Genomic DNA, 26,424 nt, shown 5'->3' with positions numbered 1-26,424 from the left:
TTTTCTTTATCCATGCTTGTTTCATGAGGGGGGCCTGGTTGGATCTTCAAGTGGGGCCTGAACTGCAAAAGTTGGACCAACAACTGCTCTGCCGCCTTGGTATATACAGGAATACAGAGCCCACCTGCAGTCAGTGGGGGAACATCAGGGGAAGTAGATCCTACTGCCACAGGGGGGGTCCTGGCAAGAGCCTGCAACCCCCCCACCCCATGAATTCTGTGATTCCCTCCTTGCATTTACTAGGTGTATTGAGGCAAAGGGGGGTTCATGCCATTAGGTATACACTGACAATAAAGAGTTTTTTCACCTCAAATGATAGACTAAAGGGACTCTGCCTTTCCCTCAAAACATAAGGTAATTACTTAAAGTTACAAAAAGTTTTTAAAAACTAAAATTTGCTAAAAATGACAATTAATTTTGTAGCCATTATTAGTGGGCATTAGTTAGCTTGCTCTTTAAGCTAAGACCTAATGTAACAGGTTTTTGAGCATGGGGGTACCCGATTTCTCAGTTACCCCAGCTGGATTACCTTAGACGTGGCCCGCTAGGTCCCAACTCCCGGAAACTCCTGGTAGGACTCTTTTTAACTCAAGTGGGCACTTGCTGTGATGTACTTTATTGTATCCCACCACAAACAAATCTTTCATATAACTTGGGTGCCAAGGGACCTGCTCCCCCTCCCTGGGCCACATTTTTATAAGGGCCTGTGCCTAGGACGGCAGCTTTAGGGGGACAGCCTATATAATAATTTATCTTGAAAAAAAAAATTAAAAATCCCCCCAGCCCCTGCCTAACAGTTTCTACAGAAATACAGCATCGGAGCTGGGGGGTTTAGGGAGGTAGGGTCTTTTATGCGTCACTTACACACTGTGCATGATGTCACTTCTGCAATCTGCGTGGGCATATTTAGTTCCAATGCCTAGGGTGGCACCAGACCTAAACATAGCCCTGCCCCCTCCCAACTGTAATATAGGCACAACAAATCTAACTGGCCAAAACCCTGCCAAAACCTGCCGCTTTTTCCTCCGCAATATTGCCAATATACGCCCCTTTCATTCACAAGTAACAGCTAAAACACTAATCCATGCCCTTATCCTTTCCCGCTTAGATTATTGCAATCTCCTACTAACCGGTCTCCCAGACTCTCTCCCCTGCAGGGTCGGACTGGGCCCTGATCTGCGCAGAGCACTATACCGAGCCCCGGTCTCCCTCCTGCCTCCCCCAAAGCGCTAACCGTAAGTTTCATTTAGGCGAGCTCGGGTGAGGGGGGGCAGTGGGGGGTTGAAAGGCCCGAAGCAAAAGCTCCGGTGGGTCCTGCACCCCCCAGTCCGACCCTGCTCCCCTGCAATCAATCTTAAACTCTGCTGCCAGGTTCCTCCTGCTCTCTCCAAAGAGGGAACCTGCTCAGCCCCAAGTAAGCTCTCTAGCATGGCTAGAAGGATAGCTTACAAAATCCTTCTACTAACATTCAAAGCCCTTCACTCCTCTGCTCCTCACTACATTTCTTCACTGGTCTCCCTGCATGTTCCTGGTCGTCTCCTCCGCTCCTCTCAGAGCCTCCGTCTTTTTACACCATCCACACCCATTGCGCTCTCTCGTCTTAAACCTTTCTATCTCGCTGCTCCTTCCCTCTGGAACTCTATCCCTGAATCCCTCCGTAGGGAAAACTCCCCCACTCTCTATAAGATAAAGCTCAGCTGTTACCTTCTGGAGCACTAAAACACTATTTTGCCCAGTCCTGCGCTTAAGGGCAAATGCCCATACCTGGTGCACTCTTACCTTCCAATTTGTGCCTGTATGTTACCCAACCACTCAGATTGTAAGCTCTACGGGGCAGGGACCTCCTTCCTACTGTGTCTCATACCCCATGGCACTTATTCCCTGTGCATTTATATATATATTTATTGTATTTATTTATTATAACACTTGTCCTGCCTGTGTGTAATTTTGTATTTTGTAAAATTGTACAGAGCTGCGTACCCTTGTGGTGCTTTATACATAAAGATATACATACATACATACAATTGGCCAAAACCTTTACCCTCCTACATTTAGGGGGCATTTACTAACATTCATATTTCTTATTTTTTTGCAATTTATGTTTTTTTTGTGTCAAGGTCATGTAGAAGTCAATGGGAACTGTCCTAGACAAATTGTAACAATCTTTAATTTGTGGTTTTCAATGTTTTCGAGTTTATTTCCATTTGCAAGTCCATGAAGATTCGTGGCAAAATGTAAAAACCACAAAAAATTGTTTTTTGTTTTCGTTCCCCATTTTAATTCATTCGTGCTTTTTCAATTCGTATCTTTAAAAAAATGACTAGACATTTGTGGTGTTATTGGAAATAAGTTTAGTCGTGGTTTCAAAAACCTCTAAAACCATGAAAATGAGAATGTTGATAAATGGGCCTTCCCAAGTGTGTAACAAGAAGTACCAAGGACGCTACTCTGCCTTTTCACATACAGAGCTGGAACATACTAGTCATTGCTATATTGCACCACTGTGTCTTTTAATAAAAGGTGCAAAACAAAAGTCTCCAGCATTTCTAACTAGTGACATGTGGGCTGACCCAAAACCCATGAACTTCATAGGTTGGCAGGTTGGGGTGGGTTCGGGTTGAAATTTGGGTGACCATTGAGGATTTGGGTTGGGTCAGACTGGGGTATTATGTTCCCCCTATGGGTACAGGTTGGGTGAGTTGTTGCACCTCTAGTTCATAAACATCACCAGTCTGGGGTACTACGTGCTGAGCACCATACTGCCATTTTCTTTTCATTTCCCAGGTCTCCCAGTTCAGGTCCCAACTGGGAACATCTAAGTGTTATGCTTAGAAATCATTACCCTGGGCATTTCTTAGGGACCATGAGTGCCAGTGTAGCGTAACAGGTGAACATATAGAATGCCCAGCACCTTTCAGTTAATTCAAGGTCTGAGCAGGGGCGGGCCAAGCCGACCGTGCGCCCTAGGCAACCCGGTCGGCCAACTCCGCCCACCTCCCCGGTTAGTCGGTCATTGCCTCCGCCGCTAATGACAAGCGGTGGAGGCAATGACAAATTAGCACTAGGGGTAGGCAGGAGAGTCTGCCTGGTGCCCCTAAATCGTTGCGCCCTAGGCAGCTGCCTCTTCTGCCTACCCTAGTTCCGGTCCTGGGTCTGAGAGATGGTTTGTAGAAAATTGATTTCTTTAGAAAGCCTGGCACACTAGAATTCTGCACTGGGTCAGGTAACCACAGAATCCTGCAAAGTAGATTTAGGGTTTTGGGCAGAAACCACTAATTTACTGACTATGAAGCCAGTGGGTACCCTCCTTGTGTGATAGGTAATACAGTTATAGGACCTGTTATCCAGAATGCTCGGGACCAAGGGTACACAGGCACACACAGACACACACAGGCACACATAGACACACACAGGCACACACACAGGCACACAGAGGCACACACTCACACACACAGGCACACATTCACACACACAGACACACACACAGGCACACATTCACACACAGAGACACACACACAGGCACACAAAGACACACACAGACACACATAGACACACACAGGCACACATTCACACACACAGGCACACACAAGCACACATTCACACACACAGGCACACACAGACACACATAGACACACACAGGCACACACAGACACACACTCACACACAGACACACACAGGCACACACTCACACACACTCACACACACAGACACACACAGGCACACATTCACACACAGACACACACAGGCACACACTCACACACACAGGCACACATTCACACACAGGCACACATTCACACACACAGGCACACATTCACACACAGGCACACACAGACAAACACAGGTACACACAGACACACACAGACAGACACAGACACACACTCACACACACAGGCACACACAGACAAACACAGGCACACACAGACACACACAGACAGACACAGGCACACACAGACACACACTCACACACACAGGCACACACACACAGGCACACACAGACAGACACAGGCACACACAGACACAGACACACACAGACACTCACAGGCACACACACACAGACAGACACAGGCACACACAGACACACACAGACACTCACAGGCACACACAGACACACACAGACAAACACAGGCACACACAGACACACACTCACACACACACACAGGCACACACTCACACACACAGGCACACACAGACAAACACAGGCACACACAGACACACACAGGCACACACAGACACACACTCACACACACAGGCACACACTCACACACACAGACACACACAGACAGACACAGGCACACACAGACACACACAGGCACACACAGACACACACAGACAGACACAGGCACACAAGTTCAGTCTGACTTTCCCACACTGAAGCAGAACCATTTTCTCACACCATCTCTCACACACAGTATCATGTGACCAGGCTGTGGCTCAGTGTGTGGAGGAAAAGAAAGAAAGTAAGAAGTATGAGGCGGCTGCTGCCAGAGAGAGAGCTGCAGTGTTATGAGGAGAGAGGCAGGGAAGCAGCTCTTGCTCAGACCCTTTAGATGACTGAAGCCCATTATGGGAACCTGGGGACCCAGCTGGATCAGAAGCAGCTCAGAACTCCCAGCTGAAGCCCTGGCTCTAGACACTCCTTCCTCCTTAGTGATGCCTGTAGGGGAGGCGGCTGAACTGTAGCACTCACAGGGAGTCACAGCGAGTGGAGCTGCAGGAAGGGGGGAGCTGCCTTCAAGGAGCACCTGGAATATCAGTGATAGTGATGGAAACTGTTTAAGTAGAAAGGCTACTGTGGCTAGTGCTGAATGCAAGTGGCAGCCTGACCGCTTTACTTTATCCAAGTATCCTGCTGACTCTCCTTTATTCCAATGGTCCAGAATAACATGTCCAAGTCTTCCTCGGCATCACAGCAGGAGATCCATATGGACTCGCTGGAGAACCCCGCCGTGCAGGTACTGTGCCCCCTAAACCTTCCTGGGACCGCTGATTGGTTGGTTCCAGGCGAGAGCAGATGATGGAGCTGCCACTTTCTAGTAGAAGAATCTCACACTAAAGAGTTAATGACAGGAACCGACAGCCCTAAGGGAGTGTAAAAGCCATGCTTTGCACTTGTATCAGCTCTGCGTGTGCAACCAGCATATTACATGTGGGATTTTATTTTTCCCTAGCAGTTTCTTTACTTTCTTATTATTTATAAACAAATCATTAAGCTGTAGCCTATAGGATAAACCCATGTAAATGGGATTTTTTTTAGGAGTTTGGAATTCATTCCCAGAATTCCTTTTGTTTGTTTATTATTTATACAAATTTAGAAAACTAAGCACAGGTTTTTGGGACCAGTGTTTCATACTGAATGAACCCCAGAAACACTTGTTTCATGATTATAGTGCATCTGTAGGGGAGCTGTGCCTGGGTACATATGTATACATCTATTCTGTAAAGTGCTGCGTAAATTGATGGCGCTATATAAATAATAATAATATTAATTATAAAGTGTATATATATATATATATGTATATGTGTGTGTGTGCTGCCTTCACTGGTGACTGTTGCTGCAGGTTGGAACTCCTGCATCCCTATTAATGTCTATACACACTATAATCATACTCCTTTTGTGTGTGTGCTGCCCCATACATTGCATTGTGTACAGTCCCTGCATTATGAATACAGGTATGGGATCCCTTACCCGGAAACCCGTTATCCAGAAAGCTCCGAATTACGGGAAGCCTGTCTCCAGTAGACTCCATTTTAATAAAATAATATAGAATTTTAAAACTGATTTACTTTTTCTCTGTAGTAATAAAACAGTACCTTGTACTTGATCCCAACTAAGAAATAAATAATCATTATTGGGGCAAAACAATTCTATTGGGTTTAATTAATGTTTTATTGATTTTTTTAGTAGACTTATGGTATGGGGATCCAAATTACGGAAAGACCCCTTATCTGGAATACCCTTGGTCCCAAGCATTCTGGATAACGGGTCCTATACCTGTACTATGGAAGGTGTTTAATAGATATATTCACTGCTGCCGGATATATGTAGTAGGATTACTATAGGAAGCAGCAGTAAGCAGCCATGTGCAAGATTTCCCTAAGAAGATCGCAGACATTTGAATATTTGTTCCCATACTGCTTGTCTTCTACGGAGGGAGAGGGGGGGGGGGGGGGTCTGGAGTCTTGGAAGCAGGGCAGTATTTTCTAAATAGAATAAGGGGTAATTATATCTTAGTTGGGATCAAGTACAGGTACTGTTTTATTATTACAGAGAAAAAGGAAATCATTTTTTTCACCTGGCAGGTGGCTCAGACTATGGGTCAGTGGCCCAGTTATACAGGTATGGGACCTGTAACACATTATCCAGAAAGTTCTGAATTATGGGAAGGCCATCTCCCATAGACTCTATTTTAAACAAATAATTCTAATTTTTAGAAATGATTTCCCTTTTCTCTGTAATAACAAAACAGTACCTTGTACTTAATCCCAACTAAGATATAATTACCCCTTATTGGGGGCAGAACAGCCCTATTGGGTTTATTTAATGGTTAAATGATTTCCTTTTTCTCTGTAATAATAAAACAGTACCTTGTACTTAATCCCAACTAAGATAATTAATCCTTATTGGAGGCAAAACCATCCTATTGGGTTTAAAGGGATAGTTCACTTTTAATATGTTATAGAATGGCCAATTCTAACCAACTTTTTAATTGGTCTTCATTATTTAACTGTTATAGTTTTTGAATTATTTGCCTTTTTCTTCTGCCACTTTCCAGCTTTCAAACGGGGGTCACTGACCTCCAGCAGCCATATAACTATTGCTCTGTGAGGCTACAATTTTATTTATTTGTTTTTATTATGTTTTATTTGTTATTGATACTTGTTATTACATATCTTTCTATTCAGCCCCTCTACAATTCATATATCAGTCCTCTCAAACCACTCCCTGGTTAATAAGGTAAATTGGACCCTAGCAACCACATAACTCCTGAACTTCCAAACTGGAAAGCTGCGGAACAAAAAGTAATATAATTATAATATAAATAATTAAAAAACTACCAATAAAAATGAAGACCAATTGCAAATTGTCTCAGAATGAACTCTCTACATCATATTAAAAGTTAACTCAAAGGTGAACAACTCCTTTAATGTTTGAATTATTTTTTAGCAGACTTATGGTAGAGAGATTCAAATAAAGGAAAGATTGCTTTTCCGAAAGAGCCCAGGTCCTGAGCATTCTGGATAACAGGTTCCATACCTATAGTATTTTTTGTGAAACACGTCTCTTTGGTCTCCTATATGCAAGTGCAGCTTTAATGAATGTGTGGAGTCAACATTAATATGCTGTCCTACATATTCTTGGGGCAATATACAGTATCTTTAGCCTTGTTAGGAGCTAGTCAGGGCTATAACCAAATGTTTCATCTCAAAGAGGGCTTGAGATCAAGACCATGCCCTTAGGGTTTTCCTGCTTGGGAAGCACTGCACTCCCAGCTGTATTTTTAACTCACAAATGCATATGTATTAAAGTTGCAGTTGCTATGCGGCATATTTACTAAAGAAAAAAGTTAAAATGTGAAGTATTTTGGGAAAAATAAAAAGTCACCACAACAGCAGCAATTTACTAATAGGAGAGCATGACAAGTTTTGGTGAATTGACTTTGCATTGGCTAACATTCACATCTTTTCCTCCTCATTTCTTCTTGGTAAATCATCAATTTACCAAGACAACAAGAATACATTTTTGCAAATTGAATTTTCTCCAGTTTTAGGCTGGACAATTGCCTTTTTAAAGATAGAGCAGCCACTTTTGCATTTCATTATCTATGTCACCTCCTCAACGCTAATATCCCACATATTGTCATTTCTTTAGGGTATACATTTTCTAGAGAATTTTCCCCACTACAACTGTATGGGGAAAATTAGCTTTACAACAATAAATGTATAGTTTTACAACTATAAATGAAAATAAAGTTGCAAAAGACTTAAAAGTTTTTCATTAATGTGAGTCTCAGGAAAACAACCCCCATTATGCTCTATGGGAGCAGCCACACAAGTGTGCAGGAACATATGGCATTAGTTTGGCAAAGGGAAATGTTGGGTAGCAAGATAATGCTTATGTTCTGCTCTATTCTTGCCCAAGGGACCCAGTCTTTCTGTGTGAACAACAAGACCTGTGGAGGGCCAAATTAGCCATCGATTGCCTTGACTGTTTAGTAGTTAGCCTAAGACTGAATCAGTACTGGCCAAGGTACAGTGAGCAGCTGAAGAGTATATATATTATTTATGTATGTTCAAAAGCTCATATTTTTCAGCCTCCCAATATAAATCAGTCTTAAGTTCAGAATTTCTCTTTCTGACAGTGTGACTATTTTCTGGGTAACAAAATAACCAAAACTGTGCCACAGTATATTGGCCTGTGTCATGTGGCCAGCATGATATTTGTAGCCAATTTGTACTTGTTTAGCCGGCAGTTTGTGTGGCCAAACTGAGCAAAGAGTGACTTGTTTAGCAACCTTGTCATAGATTAAAAAGATACATTCTTTGAGAAGCCAATGGAAATCCATTTAGATACCTGCTATCCACAGAATAATGCATAGAAACATGCTATAAAAGGGATTTTTAATCCTTTGGCTCCTGATAGATTCCATAACATTTGAAGGGTTACATGCTAATGTGCAGAGTGATGTGAGACTTTAAGCCTTGTGTCATCAACACTGGAAGTACACTGAGCTACAGTATATGGTTGGGCATATTGAGTGATCTTGCCTGTATCTGACCTATTCTCTGTGTGGGGGAGGCCCATAATATTTTGGTTGCACTGGTATCAAAGAAAATCAGAACTGCTGATGCCTTTCATCCGTGTGTGTGTGTGGGTGGTTTGGGCGATCATCCATATGTGCCTACTGTGTACAGACAGTAAAGGGTGAGGGCCTGACTCCCACTCACATGAAATTCCAATGTGCGCAGAAGAAATGATCTGTGCGCACAATATGCTACAGTACAATAAGTACTCATAATGTTCCTTTCTAAAGGAGAAGAAAAGTTGGAATCGCCGATTCTAGTTGTTTACTCCCTACCTCTGGCCCATAATTTACTTATGAATGTGTCACAATAACCTTCCATGTTTGTAACTGGTGCAGCGGATGCCTGGGACATGGAATAATATAGTATTGTGGAGCTCACAAGCAAAGTATCATAGGCCAGTGCATTTTATGATAAAGAGAAGAGCTCACTGAATCTACATTTCCTTCTCCTTTAAAGGTAAGCACATCCTCGAAAGGTTCCCGTATGTGTGGCTTGCCCACAGGGGTGTCCAGCCAGAATATCGTTGTATGGATGAACATACATGGTAACATCTGTTAGTTTGGCAAGGCAGTCATAAGCAATATAAGACCGATTTGGCTCTGTAATGGTGGTCCAGATTGGGATGATCTAATTGTTTGGCCCTCAGGTTAATTATTATGTCACATATGCATGGGCCCTGCTGATCCATAAGGCTTTTTGTGGATAACAACTTTGTAACTCTAGGCAGTGTCATTCAGTGGCTACTAAAGCTGTCTTGCATTGTAAGTTTTGGGCCCATGTGCTTAAGAAGGATAATAATGAGCTGGAGAGAGTGCATAGACTGCTAAACTGGTAAAGAGGATGGAAGATTTAACTATGAGGTGAGACTGTCAGGGTTGAGGTTGTTTTCTCTGGGAAAAAAGGCGCTTGCGAGGGGATATGATTACTCTGTACAAATACATTAGAGGGGATTATAGGCAGATAGGGGATGTTCTTTTTTCCCATAAAAACGATCAGCGCACCAGAGATTTAGATTAGAGGAACGGAACTTTCAGTTGAAGCAGCGTAGGTGGTTTATGACAGTGAGGGCAGTGAGGATGGGGGATGCCCTTCCTAGTGCTAAAGATCTATAGTTATTATAGGAATGTGTATATATAGTTTATATATGTGAAGGTATTGATAGATCTGTATAGATATGTGTATACTGTGTATATATATATATATATATATATATATATATATGTGTGTGTGCACAGGGGGTCTTTTGTAGAGGGTTGAACTTGATGAACTTTTATCAATCCAAATGAACTATGCATTTTCTGATTTGTCTGGCAACACTGGCACATGTTTGGCCTGTTTATTCCTAATTTCAGAAAACTTAAGGATTTCTGGATCGTTAACCTGTTTATGAACAAAGGAGGATAAAACAGTTAGTTGTTTCAGCTGTCTAAATTTAAACACCTTTAGATTTAAAGATTGAAGGGGCAAGATGGGCCACAGAGTTTCTGTTAAGCGTGCCATTGATATGTGTGCGTGTGCGCAAGTTGCTGTATGTTCTCTGTGATTTCTGTGTTATTATTCATCTTCAGCAGCAGAACAAATTGCATTGTTGGCATGGCAACTACCACTTGATATTTTATCTGTGGGCTGCAGAGTGGTTTAAATAAACATCATCATGTATGGTATAATATGCCCTGCCAAATGTGCTTCTGCTTCTCATAGGGCATCTGAACTGCTTCCCTGCTTCCCAGATGTCATGAGCGTCTTAATGAGACGTTTAAAAAAACTTTGTTACGGATGCTCAGAGCATTTTTATTCTTTCCATTCCTGTCTCAAACGCCTGCTTCTAAGTTTTTAAGGAAACCAAAGCAAATATTGGGTGGGCAAGTTAAAAACAAAAAGGCCGCTTTAGATGGGAAATGGATTTGTGGTGACAAATAACAGTGGCATGACAAATAAGAAAGAAAAGGAAAAATAAAGAAGAAAGAAAAAAATAAATAAATAACAGCTTTCAGGACAGTTGTTGCAAAGGTAACCCTCACTGGGATAATAAAAGGTATACGTGGTCTCAGGTGGGCTCATCTAACCACCAATTTACTCATTAGAGCACAACTCCAATGGGTATGCCTCTGATCAAAGTAGGGGGGTGGCAGCTCCAAGCATGGAGCAAGGAGTTGGTAGCAGTCTCCTTCACCTCTGTCACAAGGAGACCCTCCAACTTCTTATTTAGCAGATCTCAGAATGTAATCCTCTTGTTGTGCAAGTAGAGGTAGGGATCCCTTATCCGGAAACCCGCTATCCAGAGAGTTCCAGAAAAGCCATCTCCTATTGACTCCATTATAAGCAAATAATTCTAATTTTTACAAATGATTTCCTTTTTCTCTGTAATTATAAAACAGTACCTTGTACTTGATCCCAACTAAGATATAATGAATCCTTATTCTAGGCAAAACAATCCTATTGGGTTTATTCTATATTTAAATAATTTTTTGCAGACTTATGGTATGGAGATCCAAATTACGGAAAGATCCCTTATCTGGAAAACCCCAGGTCCTGAGCATTCTGGATAACAGAGTGAGGAGTGAGGAAAAAGTAGTGGTCACATCCAACAAAGTCACGGTTGTGTCAAGTAAATTTGTGGTCATGTAAAAAAAAATCAATTGTGTCAAAAAACTAGTGCAGTAGACACATTGTGCAAGTTTTTCACCATTTTGCAAATTTTTCGGTGAAGCAAAACAGGACAGATTCACTTATTATTATCCTTCCCTAATGGAGGCAGTCGTATGCCAGAGCACATGCTGCCCCCCATGGCCATACTAGGCCTAAGGGTAAAAACGCCCCCCAAAATGGAAAACTTTATTAGTAAGAATAAATTTAAGGAATATTATGGTAGAAGCATGGTATAATTGGGTGTTCTATGTAAAGATTAACGTATTGAGTGATCTTGTGTGATAATGACCCCTACTGCCACTGCTTCATCTAATATTGCCCATTATTCAGCCTGAACTTGTTGTAATGGATTCTTGTCAAGCTGAACATATTGAGAAGTGTCCTTAAGCTGTCTCTCAGCTTCCCATATATATAGTATTCCTGATCCAGGATCATGATGTTGCCTCCTTTATCAGAGGGCTTAATTAACAACTTGTCAATAAATGTTCTGTAATTGCCTAAGTGTGTTTCTCTCTTATACTGTTAAATTGTCATTCCACAATGTGAAAGTGTCAATCTTATTAATGCTATTCCAAGAGTCTCGATCGTATTAATGCCCATTCCTTAATAAAGTACCCAGTCACACTCTCAAATTAAATCCTGGGGAATCTGAGGAATCATTTCATTCTTTTTATTATTAGAGAGACTAGACATTTCCCATTTAAATCTAGGTTGATGTAAAAGTAGCTTTTTATGTTGCTTTAATCCCACCTGCAGTCCCTGTCTCTGCTCTCTCTTAGAGGCCGTGCTGGTATTATCCCTGAACATTTCAGCCATATGAGAATGCCAATAACTCTCATTCAAACAGTATGCCATATTGTTGGGAGGGTTTGGCCAACCACTCCAGAGACCACTACCTTACTATACCATTAAAAATACAAAATCAAATACAGAGTGCTGGTTGCTCCACCAGGAAAAAAGAAGGACTGACTAACAATGAATACTGGAACCAGGGTTCGCACCTCAAATAATGCAATGACCATTGCCCCATCAATCCGAAAATTTAGTCTGGTACAGTGCACCGTTGGTAAAACCACTGCATTAACCAATAAGAAAGAAAAGAATAAAGACATAAAAAGACTTACTTTCTGTACTCAGGTCAGTTGTTGCAAAACTAACCCTCACTGGGGTAAATAAAGATATACGTGGTCTCAGGTGTAGCCACTCATCAAACCACCAATTTACCACCATTAGTGCACAAATAAAATATTTAATTTATTACCAAATCTTAAAACATCACTATAGTACCCCCATATTACACAAACAACACACAATAAATGCAGATTATAAAACAATATAAGCAACCAGCATAGTCCCAGCCCTATTTGGAAAGTGCACAACTGTGCCCCAAAATGTCCATCAATAAAAGCAGTGGGAACTTGTATGAGCTCATGCGCACAGTTCAACAGTGTCCCACTGTGGGGTATCTGTGACTGACCTATACATGGCAACAGTGGCATGACAGCTATTTCAACTCTGGCGTAAAGGACTTACCCCCACTGTACATCTTGGCAAAGTAACTGATATGTCATTTGCATCCTTCCCAGGGCACAGTAAGTTCTATACCTGACTGGCAGCCCAGGAGCATCAGGTTCTAAACTAATGGCTACTAATTTACTTATGGAACATGACCTAGAGATAGAAGTTTCCCAGATATCATATGGAGAGGGAACTCAGCCTGAAGGCCATTCAGAGTTCAGAAGATTTGAGGTGATTTGCTAAATTCTGGACCCCAAAGGAGAGTCCATTCCTTACTCAAAATATTTATTCTCCAAGTCTCTTTTCATTACATACTATAATTCATCCTTCAATGCCAGGGGCGAGACTATGGGGCACATTTACTAATCTACGAATGATCCGAAGGCGTCCGAATGCGTTTTTTTCGTAATGATCAGTATTTTTGCGACTTTTTCGTCGCCGTCACGACTTTTTCGTATTTTCCCCGACTTTGCATCACATTATCGAAAATTTCGGATTGAACGAAAGAACGTTCGTTGCACAACGAACGTTCTTTCGTGCGCAAGTGCACTGATCAAGCTCATGCAAACATGCACTGAAGGATCAAAGTCAGAAAGGTTTTCCCGGCGTTTACGATCGTTCAATACGAAACATTCGCAATGAAAAGTCGTGAAAAATACTAAAAAGTCGCACCGGCAACAAAAAAGTTCAGAAATTTAGTAAATGTGCCCCTATGACTTTGACAGTCTAACACTGCCTATTTTTCATTTACTTTGGCCTGTTTGTGGGTTCTTCAGCGTGCCTGCCCTCTTAGTCTATTGTCTGGTGATATTACGACCAATAAATACTGAACTTTTTCATTACGTTTTTTAGCAGTCTGTACTGTAGTGAGTACAGTACAAAAGCATTTATCATGCTGTGTAAAAAGTGGAGTAAAACATTGCCGGTGATGTTTTTAATAGCAGCCAATCATATACTTTGCTTTGGTTTTCTAACTGTTGAAATCTAATTGCTGATTGGTTCCCCTGGTAATGCTTCACTCCACTTTTTACACAGCATGATAAATATACCCCTCGGAGTTCTTCCTCATTTCTCAAAACACCCAAACTGTTGGTCAAATAAACCAGTGAACTCTGTATGCGCAGGTGGAACATGTATGTGTTACTGCTGTTTGACATTTTAAGCACCCATTATCTAATGTTAAACTAAATGAAAAATAGAGGGAGTGTGGAAAGTTAAACAGGCTAAAATTAAACTGGCTGCGGAAGTGAGAGAATAGGTATGTGCTCTAAATCAGCAGCATATGGTATTTCAGCTTCCAGCAGGACTTAATAGATCATTCTCCGCTGTATATATAAGCAGTCTGGGGTGTAATTGGCTGAGGATACTGGAATGTTATAAGTGTAAGGCCATTTGCTTTTCTTATCTCTGCATTTCTTATTTACCTGTGCCGCCATTGGCAATAACAATTACTGCACACTACAGAATATACAGTCTAGCTATTTGCCCACTCTCTCTGTAGTGTGCATTTTGCTGGTTGCATTTACAGGCTGACCAGATATATTATATAAGAGTGCAGTTTTGTGACAAATGTAATGTTTTGCTAGCATTTCAGATTTCTTCCAGTATGCACTGAAATCACTATTCCAGTTATATGTGACACAGAAAAGTAGTAATAGAACTGATGGTCTTTATAGCTAGCTTTTATTCTCTCTTTATTTTCTGTATACAGTGTATATAAATATCTAGGCAACTAGTTCATTCTCCAATAGCGAACAGCAAATGAATAATAAATAAGGATAAAAAAAAGATCATTTATGAATGCAAGTACTATTTGCATCGCTTTGGTAATCCAAAATCGTGCCAAGATTCCTCCTGCAGGCAACTTTGCGCGACTTTGGAAAATGAAGCGATGCAAAGGGCTTTCCACCGGTGACTTCCGTTAGTGGAAAGCCTTTTCAGAGAAGTTACCCACCCACAATAGCAGAGATCTATCGCAGGCAAGTAACTCGCTCCGTGGGTTCTTACCCTTAGCAAGCATTCCCATCCTCATTTTTTGCCATAAGCACAAGCAGCCATACTTTTAGGAGTTTGGGCTGCATATTGGTGGGCTGAGTATGTGGTGTATTTGATTCTCCACCATTTGTAACCAAAGATGGGGTTTGTTTATAGAGTAATGTAGATCGAAGTCTTTTAAGGGATGGGGGAAAATCTGAGTGCAAATAATGTTTTGGGAAAAGGTTATCACCTGTGTATGACAGCATACTAGTAGCAAAACAATTAGCCAAAAAAAGCATGTAGGTGTTCCTCAGTATGGTTGGTCTCCTTTTTTAATTACTAACAAAGAAAATTTGTACTTTGAAAGGACACAAAATCTGGTGAAGTTGCGCTAATCAGCTCCATTGGGGCTAAACCCCAAGGCAGCTTTTGTTGGATGGTGTCTTATCGACTCATTCTACAAGTCGCATATAGTCACATGGGTCAAAATATAATAGGACTGATAAAAAAATCTAAACTACATGGAACATTTGCCACAAAATCTGATCAAAATCTCATGTGGAGTTTATCCCTAAGAAGTTGCGTGACCTTGTCTCTGGTCAACAAATTATCCACATGTAAATCATAACTAAAGTCTGTAGAAACACAAAAAACTTGTGTGTATCCTAATAGTGGCGAATTAAAGACTTTTGTTCTCTATACCATCAGAGACACTAGAAAACCAGAATCTACAATACATGCATTTAATGACATCTTCCTCCTTCAGTCATTTGTTTATCCAATATAAGAATCTACTGTACTAGTTGGCCTTGGGTTTTTATATAGTTATTGAACTCCTTGGTAACTTCCAACAACGATATATTTTACAATAGGGGCCACGTTATTTCCTGTATAAACCAATGAAACATTTTATTTTCTATTTTGCAGACTTATGGAAAAGGTGCGAGACGGAAACACAGATTCAAAGGATCTGATGGCAGCACATCGTCCGACACTACCTCCAATAGCTTTGTGCGACAGGTACTATTAGCTACACTCACCTTCAAGTAACACAGCACAAAATCATAGCTATTTTGTTAAGATTATTTTGAAATATCAGGTTTGGCCATAGTTTAAAGTAATGATGCCAGAAATGTATATAATCATAAACAAGGGTTATTCACCATCACAGAGTATACATGGGTGAACAGTAGCAACTGGGTGGGTGCTAGCAAACTAACGTCATCAGGAGAGTCTCTCATGCCTGCCCAGTCGCTCTAATTTTCCATTCTTACTCTGTAAAATGCCTTGCCCATGAGAATATACCGGCTCCACTCATCTGCAGGTATGGGTTGGGTGCGGATTCTACAGTGTCAACATTTCAAGGTTTAGGGTTGGGTTGACTAGGGGCCTGCAAGGAGAGGCAATAAAGCTTAGCACCTTGAAAGAAATCTGTGAGAATAACAAGAGCCAGGTGGTGTTGTGGGAGATGGAAATACTGTACATAGCACGCACGCTTATTTCATATTCATCTATGCTAATTATGTGCTAAATATATTTGTATCTCTCTGCCTCTGTTTTTTGGCTTGTGTTGCAGCTAATGCAATGCACTGTAACTTTATTCAAGCCCTTTTTATGGGACGCTTTTACCAAGTGTAAGTTACACAGCTCTGCCCCTCTTTCCATTTAGCTCATTGTGGAAAGCTTAATCTGTGCATTATTGTGATCATTAAAACTGTGCCCTATAAATTGTTAAAGAATTGGGATTCCCTGTATCCATTGTTACTCAAACACTTCAATAGCAGATGTGAGGATGCAGGTTGGACTTTTTTCTTTTTTGCCCTGTACTTTAGGAATAAAGTCATTTCCATATGTTTTATGTATTTATTTAATATAATCCTTTATACATGGACTTCCTTATATTTGTGGTACTGGACCTTAATTATTTTGCCAAGTCTTACATGAGGCAGAATATCACATTGGGTATTTAAGTATGATTTCTGTGTGCAGTCTATTAGTATACAACTAGTTCTGTGTTGGCATGTTAAATCTATATTGATGTGTGAGTTTGCATGCTGAATGTGAGTGTAGGTGTCTAGGTTGGATTCTTATTTATATTTTTGTATGGCTTCTGTAGGATTTTGACCTAAAATACCCCAAGAATGTTTTTTTAACAAGTGAAAAATTCCAACTGCACTGACAGGGGAGGGGGTGGGGCCACAAGGAGGCAGAGCAGTGATGTAAAGGTGGTGGACCAGTAAGGTAAAAGGAGCAGCACAGTGATTTAAAAGGGGCGGGCCCATAACATGAGAGGCCAGAAATTTAGTTAGTAGGAAGAAAACCTGAAAGCAGGCATTTGGAGGTGACCAGAGGGTGATTAACAAAGGGTAATTACAACTTTAACAGTAAATACTTTGCTGATAAATTAGCAATACTGACTCCACCCTTAAATGGTATTTTACTGGCAAGGAATGGTGGCAGCCCTACTGGCAATTCCTCGTCCACCGTGTTTTCCTAATAAATCCTTATTAACAGATGGAGCCATTTATAAAAGGAGTTACGCACAGGCCTGGATTTGTAGAGAGGCCACAAAGGCCTGGGCCTAGGACAGCACAAACTTGGGGGCGGCATGTTGCCCACTGCACCAAAATCTTAAAATTTTGTTCCCATACAGAGCAATGGGGACTTCCCCCCACTGCTCTGTATGCACGTTCGGCCTTCCGAACTTTTTTCGCTAAAACTGTTTCCTTGTTCATCTGTGATGATACCCAGTATACAACAGTAGATACCTGTGTGACTTTTGAAGCAATGGCACAGAAGGCAGTTTTGGGCATTTTAAGCAATGCTAAACAGGATTTTCCAAGTATCCTGACGGGCTAGTCCAGCCCTGATAAAGTACAAATAATGATGCTGTAATTTCATAAAAATTTAAGGAGAATACCAGAATACTAGAGATGAGAGAATCTGTCCCGATTTGAACAGGAAAATTCACAAAACGGCAAAAAATCAGAGAAACGCATTGGTTGTGCGACTTTTTTGTCGCGCACGTCGTTTTTTGTTGCGTGAGGTTTTTTGCCACAACCACACCCAATTTGACACGGCTGTGACTTTTTTTGCCACTGAATTTCCACAGAACTTTGGTGAAATGCGGAAATTCCATGCCTGGCAAAAAAATTCGCTCATCACTACGGAATACCCAAAGTTATGTTTCCAACCTAAATCCCCATGACAAGTATTAAAACAAATACAGTGAAATTAATTGTGCTGTAACTTGTGATACATCACAACACCCAAATACCCCAAAGTAGAGGGTATGCCTGAAAATTTTTGGCCTGCTCCCTAAGTGTTTAACAATAGTTGTACCAAGATAGTTTTACCCTACAAGGTATACTGAATATTGATAAAAATGTTATTTAGATGTTCTTTGTCTCGACTATTTGAAACACAGCTACCAAATACCCTAAAGTATATACGACTAAAGTACTTCTCCCCTAAATAACTCCATTACTATATAAATCTACACGTTTCCATTTAGCTGAGCATCTCCAGTTACCTTTATATCCATTGGCACTGTTGTGTACCCTCAGAGAACCCATCAATAGTTCATTTTCTTCTTCTGTATAACACTGAAATACAAAATCTGTGCAACTCTTAAGAAAAATATTGTTTTGTATTTAGGAAAACCATCAACAACACAAAAGCCTGTTAATATTGCCAAGACTTATACTGCAATGTAGATTGTATTGTATTACCCAAACAAACCTGTAATACTTACCTAATATTTATATTAAAAACTTTTGGGGAAATTGTAAAAGATAACATATAACAAGAATTTCTTTAGACACGTTCAATTCCCTTCAGAGGTCTCCTTCCCTAACCTCACCACTAATAGACTCCAATATGGCAATAAAAGAGTGCATTGGAGTTGGTGGCCACCATCTCTGGCCACATGAGTTCCTCTACTAAGCTCTTGGGTAACCAGGAAAATGCTGACTTAAAGCTTATCTAGTCCTGGCTTCAACTGCACTTGCTCCTTGTCGGTAAAACCCACCAGAGAGCCTGAGAGAGGAACTAGAGAATCCAAAGATGGTGGCTGTCAATACTACTGCCCAGGGACGGAACTAGGGGTAGGCAGAAGAGGCAGCTGCCTAGGGCAAGAGGAGGAGAGAGGCCTCTGAAGACAACTGAAGTTGTGTAAAGAAGCTTTTTCCCCTTAAATAAATTTTTACATTAAAATGAATTTATTATAACAAAAAAATCAACTATTGCCCCAACACTACTTTCAATCCTATCTCCCAAAAAAATTTCAGTCACTTCTTAATGTAATAATAAGTGAGGAATTCTAGAGGGCTGGGGCACTGTTGAAAAAAAAATGTGTTTACAATTATGGATGTACTTTTATATTTCTGGGTAGAAAATGGAATCCATAGCAGATATTAATAGTACCAGTGCTTTGAAAGTGAACTGTTCACATCTCTGTTTATTTATACAAATCCACATACCTAAAAGCCTTCTGGCACTGCATGGAGGTAGGTAGATATTGCGCCAGTATAAATAATGAAAGGCCGCCATCACTTAAAACAGAAGCCCCAAATTCTTTACCAACCCAATCCAGGGAATGTATATTAATGTAAACACGCTTAAGTATCACATAGAAACAGCAAAGTTAACTGCTTGGCGACAGGTCAGGTCTAACGCAAGAGTTTTTAGCAGCAGAGATTACATTTAGGAAGAAAGAAATACACTGAATAGAATAACAGCGAGATCCGCGGCTTTATTTGGAGCTGAAATTATTCACCCTATGATTAACAGTGCTGAGTTTCTGCAATCTGTTTAGCAATGAAAGTATTTTATTTATAATCAGACTCCGAGAGCTATTGTCTCATAACAGCCACCAAATTTTCTCAATTGCCCTAAAATGTGATGCTTCAATTAGTAAGAACAGCCATTGAGCCTTCGGACCATTGAGCCCGTTTGCAAAAAGCTGTCTTTGTATAAATATTATGATGGTGTCTAAGCACGTCTCAAATAAACCTTGTAATAACATTTGCAGTGCTGGCATAACAGACGTCTGTTATAGAAACACAGAGATATGATGTCAGGAGTCCAAGGCTTGCAAGTCTTTAGAACCAAGAGATGATTAATTTGTATACATTATGCCTTTTTAACTGTATGCTGTCTGGTGGAAGCACAATCTCGACTAAAGTCTAATGTAACCCTATTGTGGCACTATTTCTAAGGCAGGATTACAGGATATAATTCAGCATCTTACATTCTGGTAATAAGAATCAGAATAATTGGATGAGATTGGGAAACTTGGTATTTACAGGTGACTTCTTGATTCTAAAGAATACACCTTGGGGAGATCATAGGCAGCTCTGCAATGGCGGAACTCTTGATAATGGCTTCAGTCACATCCTGGGCATCTTGCAGCTTGGTAGGGAGTTGATCTTTCACTTGTGGTGTTGGATTTCCAGTGTGTAGTCCAGTGTGTTTACCTGCTTCCATTTAACCCTAGATGGTCACTCTGATGAATGACTGCTGGGGACTTTCTGACTGTATCTTCCAAATTCCAGTATTCCAAATTCTTTCAATTTTAGGGTTCGGTGCAGCTTCCAGAATCAGTGTCTTGTTCTATCCCTGGGCCAGTTTGATCATTCATCACCAGTGACACATCCTGAGGCGGTAGGGGTGCAAGACTTAATGTCCTTTAGACCGATTCGGCAGCTTATCTGCCCTTGTATGGGCACCAACAATGGGCCTCCCCGACCAACCAACCAAATCGGCCAGATCGGGCAGGTTTTTACATCAGATTGGGGGCCGCAATAGCACGCCGATTCTGTCCCTGAACCGACGGTGCCTATGCCCACCATTTTAATCTGATCATTTGGCCCTAGCCCAGTATCACCCACCTGTAGGTGGGCATATCAGGAGAAGATCAGCTCACTTTGACAACCTTGCCAAGTGAGTGGATCTTACAGTGTATGGCCAGCTTTAGGCATTTGTAGAGTAGAGTGAATAGCTGGTGCACACCAATCTTAACTATTATTCATACTGTATATGTTTCATAACCCCAGGAGACATGACAGGATAACTGCAGTGGCAACTTGATATATATACAATAAAATTCAGTGGTGTTGGTTTGGGAAGTCTCTTCCAGGCTAAAATCGCCTGTGCATATAGACTCTGTAGTGTTTTATTTAAAGAACAATAATAAAGGGGATAGGACATAAGACATAAAGTACACATCAAGCAGTACAGGATCACCCTTAAAAGTGGAAGTCTGTCTTCAAAATCTGTATGAGGTACAGTAGGTGGAATATTGCAAAAACCGAATAAAACATGTGATTTGCAGGAGTGCGAAGCTTGGAAGGAACACGGAATATGGTGCATGCAAAATAAGCTCTTTTCTAGACACTGCTAATGAGCTGCTAATTCCCCCCATTCCCCTTGACTCCTCCATGTGTTGTTACCATTGGGTTCCCATTTTTTATGATTCAAAAAAGGAATTATTGATAACTTTGGGGCCCTCTTGCTGTTGTACATCCTGATATTAAACCATGTGGAATGTCGAATCTTCTCTCTAGTGGTTTGAACTTCTGCTCACCACCATCTGCAATAGTTACAATCTGTTCGCTGAAATTACAAAAGATTTTTGTACTTGAATCCAAAATGTAGTGTCTGTAATCTAAAGCAATCCCTTTAATTGTCATTTTGGGAGCATTCGGGTTATCAGGCAGGGATGACTGCACTGTAATAAAGCAAAGTGCATTCCAAATGAGCCCATTTATGCAGTAAGCAAATTATAATAAAAGCAATTATTCCTTCTCCATCCTGGTATGGAATTGCCTTTTCCTGTTATTTTCTCATTACTTTGAGTCTGCATTCATTAGAACAGATATTAGACAAAACAAGCTTTTTAGAGTTACTCCGAGTTACTCTAACCCTACAGCATTAAAGGACAAGTCAACCCAAAATATAATTTTTTTTTGCATAATACAAGAAAACATAATTCTAAGCAACTTTGCAACGTACATTCTTTAAAAATTTGCGATGGTTTTTGACTTATTTGTATGTATAATTGCTATTAGAAGTAATGTTTGCCAGTCCTTTTCTATTCCCTGCCCTGGGGGCTCTGGCATTTGAAACAGTGTAACACAAGGCAGCAGCCTGACAGACCTGACTTGCTGGAGGAGACTGACCTTTGCAACATTGTTTAAAAAGTAACAACCAGGAGTTGTAAACATTTTTACTAAATTCATATTGTAAAGTTGCTTATTATTATGTTTTTTTATTAGGTAAAACATTATTTTTGGGGTTGACATGTCCTTTAATGTATATTTATTAATGTGCATCAATGTCATATTTTCTATTAATATAAAGTATATTCTTCCTGTGCCTTAGTGTCCAGTGAACTTCTGCATTACATGTATCTTCCTGTTATATGTATGTCATAAAAACTGTTACTGTGCCATAAATAGGGTTATTGTAGTGCAGACCTAGTAGAGACTATGCTGTAGACCCAAGGGAGGGAGTGGACCCATTCTCATATAAGTGCTTGAACTCAATCTGTTGTGTTTTAGGTTAAACACAATAGTGCACAGGGACCAGGAGCTGGGCAAAAAACTAAAATTTCTCTTTATTGCCCTCTATGTGATATGTCTGAATATACTCGTTCAAGTACAGTATGTACCAAGAAATTGATTCCCACATTTTTCAGTTGGCCAGTGCTTAAACTACCACATTTAGTCCATTATCACTAAAAGCAATGGTGCTTTTCACCTTGCAAATGTTCACTAGATCTATATTATGCCTGATAGGCAACAACTCATCTAACTATTACTGGCCCTATTGTTTAACCTGAGGGCCCCTCTCCCCATTCATTTTACTACACCCTTAAATCACATAGAACAGAGGTTCTCAACCTGCTCCAAAACACCTCTACTTTTGATCTTGCAATTTTTTTTAGTTTAAAACTACAGTATAATTACATCCCCCCAATTGAGCTGAAAAGGCAGTTCACTAATTCTCTTTCTCTTTTGCACTTATTTGCAAGACCACAGTCTCAAACCAGATTCTGCTGTCTCTCTGTACCATGTAATGAAAGTCCTTATAAAGGCTGTTCCTAATAACCCATCCATTCCTTCTTAGAAGATTCTTGCACAGCAGGATTTGTTTATTGTGCCAGGTTTAGGCAGCCACATTAATAATCAAACATTCTAATACAGAAGCAGCAACTGGGCACTGATTTTAGAGAATCCATAAAGGTGGATATGCCGTCACTCTACCATCGATGATAGTGAATCTAGGAGCAGTCCTATAAATGTCTGACTTGGTGCACACAAGAAAGTTGCATATTGCAACAGTAAATGTTGGATACATTTCACAGCATTATATTTTCTTCAAGCAAAGCATAAAGAGGTAACGGCTTTGAGAAGGCCTGAGCTTTATAACATTAAAAGACCATATGTTCTACAGTATCTTCTAAGAAAATACTTGGTATGAACACGTGTAATGCACGCTTAGGTGTTGGTCTTAGTGAGTGTATGAGGGCTGCGTGTGGTACACGGAGGGCACTATAAACTGGTACACTGGGGAACAACTCCCTGTAGCTCCCAGCCTCTGTACTGCAAATGTTACCTTCTGTTCTGCTCGCTCTGGTGGGTGTCAGCCGGGCTGTTGGGAAAAGTTCAATATTTGCCAAACAACAGCTTTGGTAAATGACTGGGACTTTTTTTTATTGAACCCCAGGACATTTAACTTCTGGTGAATAATTTGGCATAAATGCACAAAGAAACATTGGAAAACATTGAGCACAGTACAACATTAAGAATTACACTGCCCCTTAGAGAACTTTATTTCCTGGAGGTAACTCCCTGCAATTTAGGTATGGTATCCCCAGCACAGGCAATCCCACACTACCTGCCCCTGAGATCTCCCACTCATGTCCCTGAACTGGCAACCTGAATATTGCGGGGTGATAACCCCTCTAACCTCATTGGTGGCACAAAGGGCTGCTCAGCTATCTTTCTTTGAGTTTTCCTTTCACTCCTAGAGTGGCTATCAGCACACTCAACACTAACTTCTCCTAGCTAATCCCCAATCCTCTAACAACCTCTTCATGAGGTGAAGTTCCAGGAAAGACCCTGAGCCCATATGTGCTGTCCCTTTTTATACTAGAACACATTGTCATCTACTGGGCATTTTTGGAATTAATCTCAAATCATTCTTAACCTGGAAAAAGAAATAATTTCACACAAGAACTTAGGACCACACCTAGGTGTCTAAACCAAACTGCCTGAGGGATCGGGCTCTTTAAGGCACCACTTGTCTCAGATGTCCTGTTCAGGTCCATGGGAAGTGGCATCGGCTAGTACATTTTCGTTTGAATTTGTCATCTGTCTGTTAAATATGTCTATGAAGATTTTCATTCATCCAGGTCATGGTATATCTAGTATAAATAAATTTAAAGCAACTGGACTTGTTTAGTAATCATTGAAGACGTCTTCAATGATTACTAAACAAGTCCAGTTGCTTTAAATTTATTTATACTAGATATGTCTGTTAAATACTTAACTTGCTTTCATAGCAGCAATGGTACTGTTATCCCTTAGATGTATTCTGGTAGTAGTAGTACACTTGTGCAATTTAGCCCCCATTTTAGTAAAAGAGCCCTCATTAAAGTCGAACTGACTTGTAAACTGATCATTGTGATTTTAAAAAGTCGAAATTATGACTTATTCATCTGACATTTCAGTGCTCTCCCATAGAATATCACTGTTTGCATCATACTAAAAGTAAATTTAAAGGTAAGCTATCCATTTAACACAGTTATATAGGTAAAAAGAGAGAAAATGTTCACTCTAAGGGGCACATTTACTTACTCACGAACGGGCCGAATGCGTCCGATTGCGTTTTTTTCGTAATGATCGGTATTTGGCGATTTTTCAGAAAATTGTCGCGACTTTTTCGTAGCCATTCTGAATGTTGCGCAAAATGTTGCGATTTTTTCGTAGCGTTACTACTTGCGCGAAAAGTTGCGACTTTTTCGCAGCTTTCGTGCCGAGTACGAAAGATTCGGATTCATTCAAGCTTCAGTATGGTGACTTTTCTTGGGCCAGGTTGGAGCTGCAGGGTGCCATTGAGTCCTATGGGAGGCTTCCAAAATCATGCTAAGTCTGAAAGTTTCGCCCGCCGCTTACGAGCGCTCAATATGAAAAAGTCGCGACAAGATACAAGCGAATCGTAATGTCTACGAAAAACTCACGTTTTTTCGCGCAAATCGTATTGGTAACGAAAAAGTCGCGACAATTTCCGAAAAGTCGTAAAGGCGACGAAAAAAATCGCAAAAAATACGAAAAAGTCGCAAAATGTTCGTTTTCCAATCAGAATTTTTCCGATTCGGATTCGTGGGTTAGTAAATGTGCCCCTAAAAGTTGCATTTTTATTTTTCATTTTATTTTGTTCCTGTTCTGATTCTGTGCATGTATAAGTGGCTCAGTGTTTTTAGTTTTATCTGGGTAGCCATTGTTTGTAAGTTCAGAATACGCAAACAGTTTTGCTACTCCTAAAACCCTATTTAATAATTAAAAATAATTACTCATTATCTTCTCATCACATGGGATGCCCTTATGTGCCCCGTGAAGGCTTGTTAAGGAATTGACTGCAAGAAGCGGTATATTTATAGAAAACTTTCTTATTCCACTAGATGTAATGTAAACAACTGTAACATAGAGCTTGTCTGCACTCGGTGTAAGGAAGAAGAAAATATAATGAACAGATAGGAGCAGAAATAGTCCGTCTTCATTCCCATGGTATAGCATCTATATAACACTGTAGATTCTCTTGCTGAAAGGCTGTGAAACTTTTGCCCACCATAAAGAAATGTAATAACAAGTGCAAAATTTGCCTGTCATGTAATAACCTATAGCAGCTAGTTCATTGTGTGTTACAGTCTCAAAGCCAGGGTCGGACTGGCCCAGACCCAATCCCCACAGGGCAATATACTGAGCCGCAGGTCTTCTACACTGACCATAGGTTTAATTTAGGCGCGCTCAGGGGTGGGGGTCGAATGGGTGGGGGGGGCATTGGAGGGGTTTGAAAGGCTGCGGCGGGGGCCATTGGGGGGTGCCGGGACCACCAAGGCAAAAGCCCCGGTGGGCCCTGCACCCCCCAGTCCGACCCTTCTAAAAGCTCATGGTACTGGGACAAAGCTGTGTTCTTTGCCCACAGCAGATACACAGGTAGGTACTTTAGGGCCAGACCCTGTCTCTGTATATCAATATATCAATATTTTGTTTAAACTTTTAATAATATCTATAAGCATCCCAGCTACAGCATTTTAAAGCTTTTAATGCCATTAAATATTTATCTTCATCTTTACATCACGCAAGCAATGATATTGTTCGGCGTAGCTTTAGCGAACCTAAAAATATGGCTTTGACAAATAGGATCTATTTGTAGTGATGAGCAAATTTTTTCTCCAGGCATGGATTT

General features: G+C 40.7%; 1 protein-coding gene across 4 annotated transcripts in view; it reads left to right on the top strand.

Moving 5' to 3' along the window:
* The first annotated feature begins 4,277 nt into the window (after positions 1-4,277).
* Positions 4,278-26,424, top strand: part of cacnb2 (calcium channel, voltage-dependent, beta 2 subunit) — a 143,446-nt gene continuing 121,299 nt past the window's right edge. For all 4 annotated transcript variants that reach the window (XM_031903932.1, XM_031903931.1, XM_031903930.1 and 1 more), the window contains exons 1-2: positions 4,278-4,952; positions 15,877-15,969. In XM_031903932.1, the coding sequence (XP_031759792.1) occupies positions 4,869-4,952; positions 15,877-15,969 (177 nt within the window). In that variant the 5' untranslated portion in view covers positions 4,278-4,868. The remainder of the gene's footprint in view (positions 4,953-15,876; positions 15,970-26,424) is intronic.

The sequence above is a fragment of the Xenopus tropicalis genome, chromosome 6 (assembly GCF_000004195.4).
Source record: "Xenopus tropicalis strain Nigerian chromosome 6, UCB_Xtro_10.0, whole genome shotgun sequence".
NCBI lineage: Eukaryota > Metazoa > Chordata > Amphibia > Anura > Pipidae > Xenopus > Xenopus tropicalis.
This window is presented reverse-complemented; position numbering and strand designations above follow the sequence as displayed.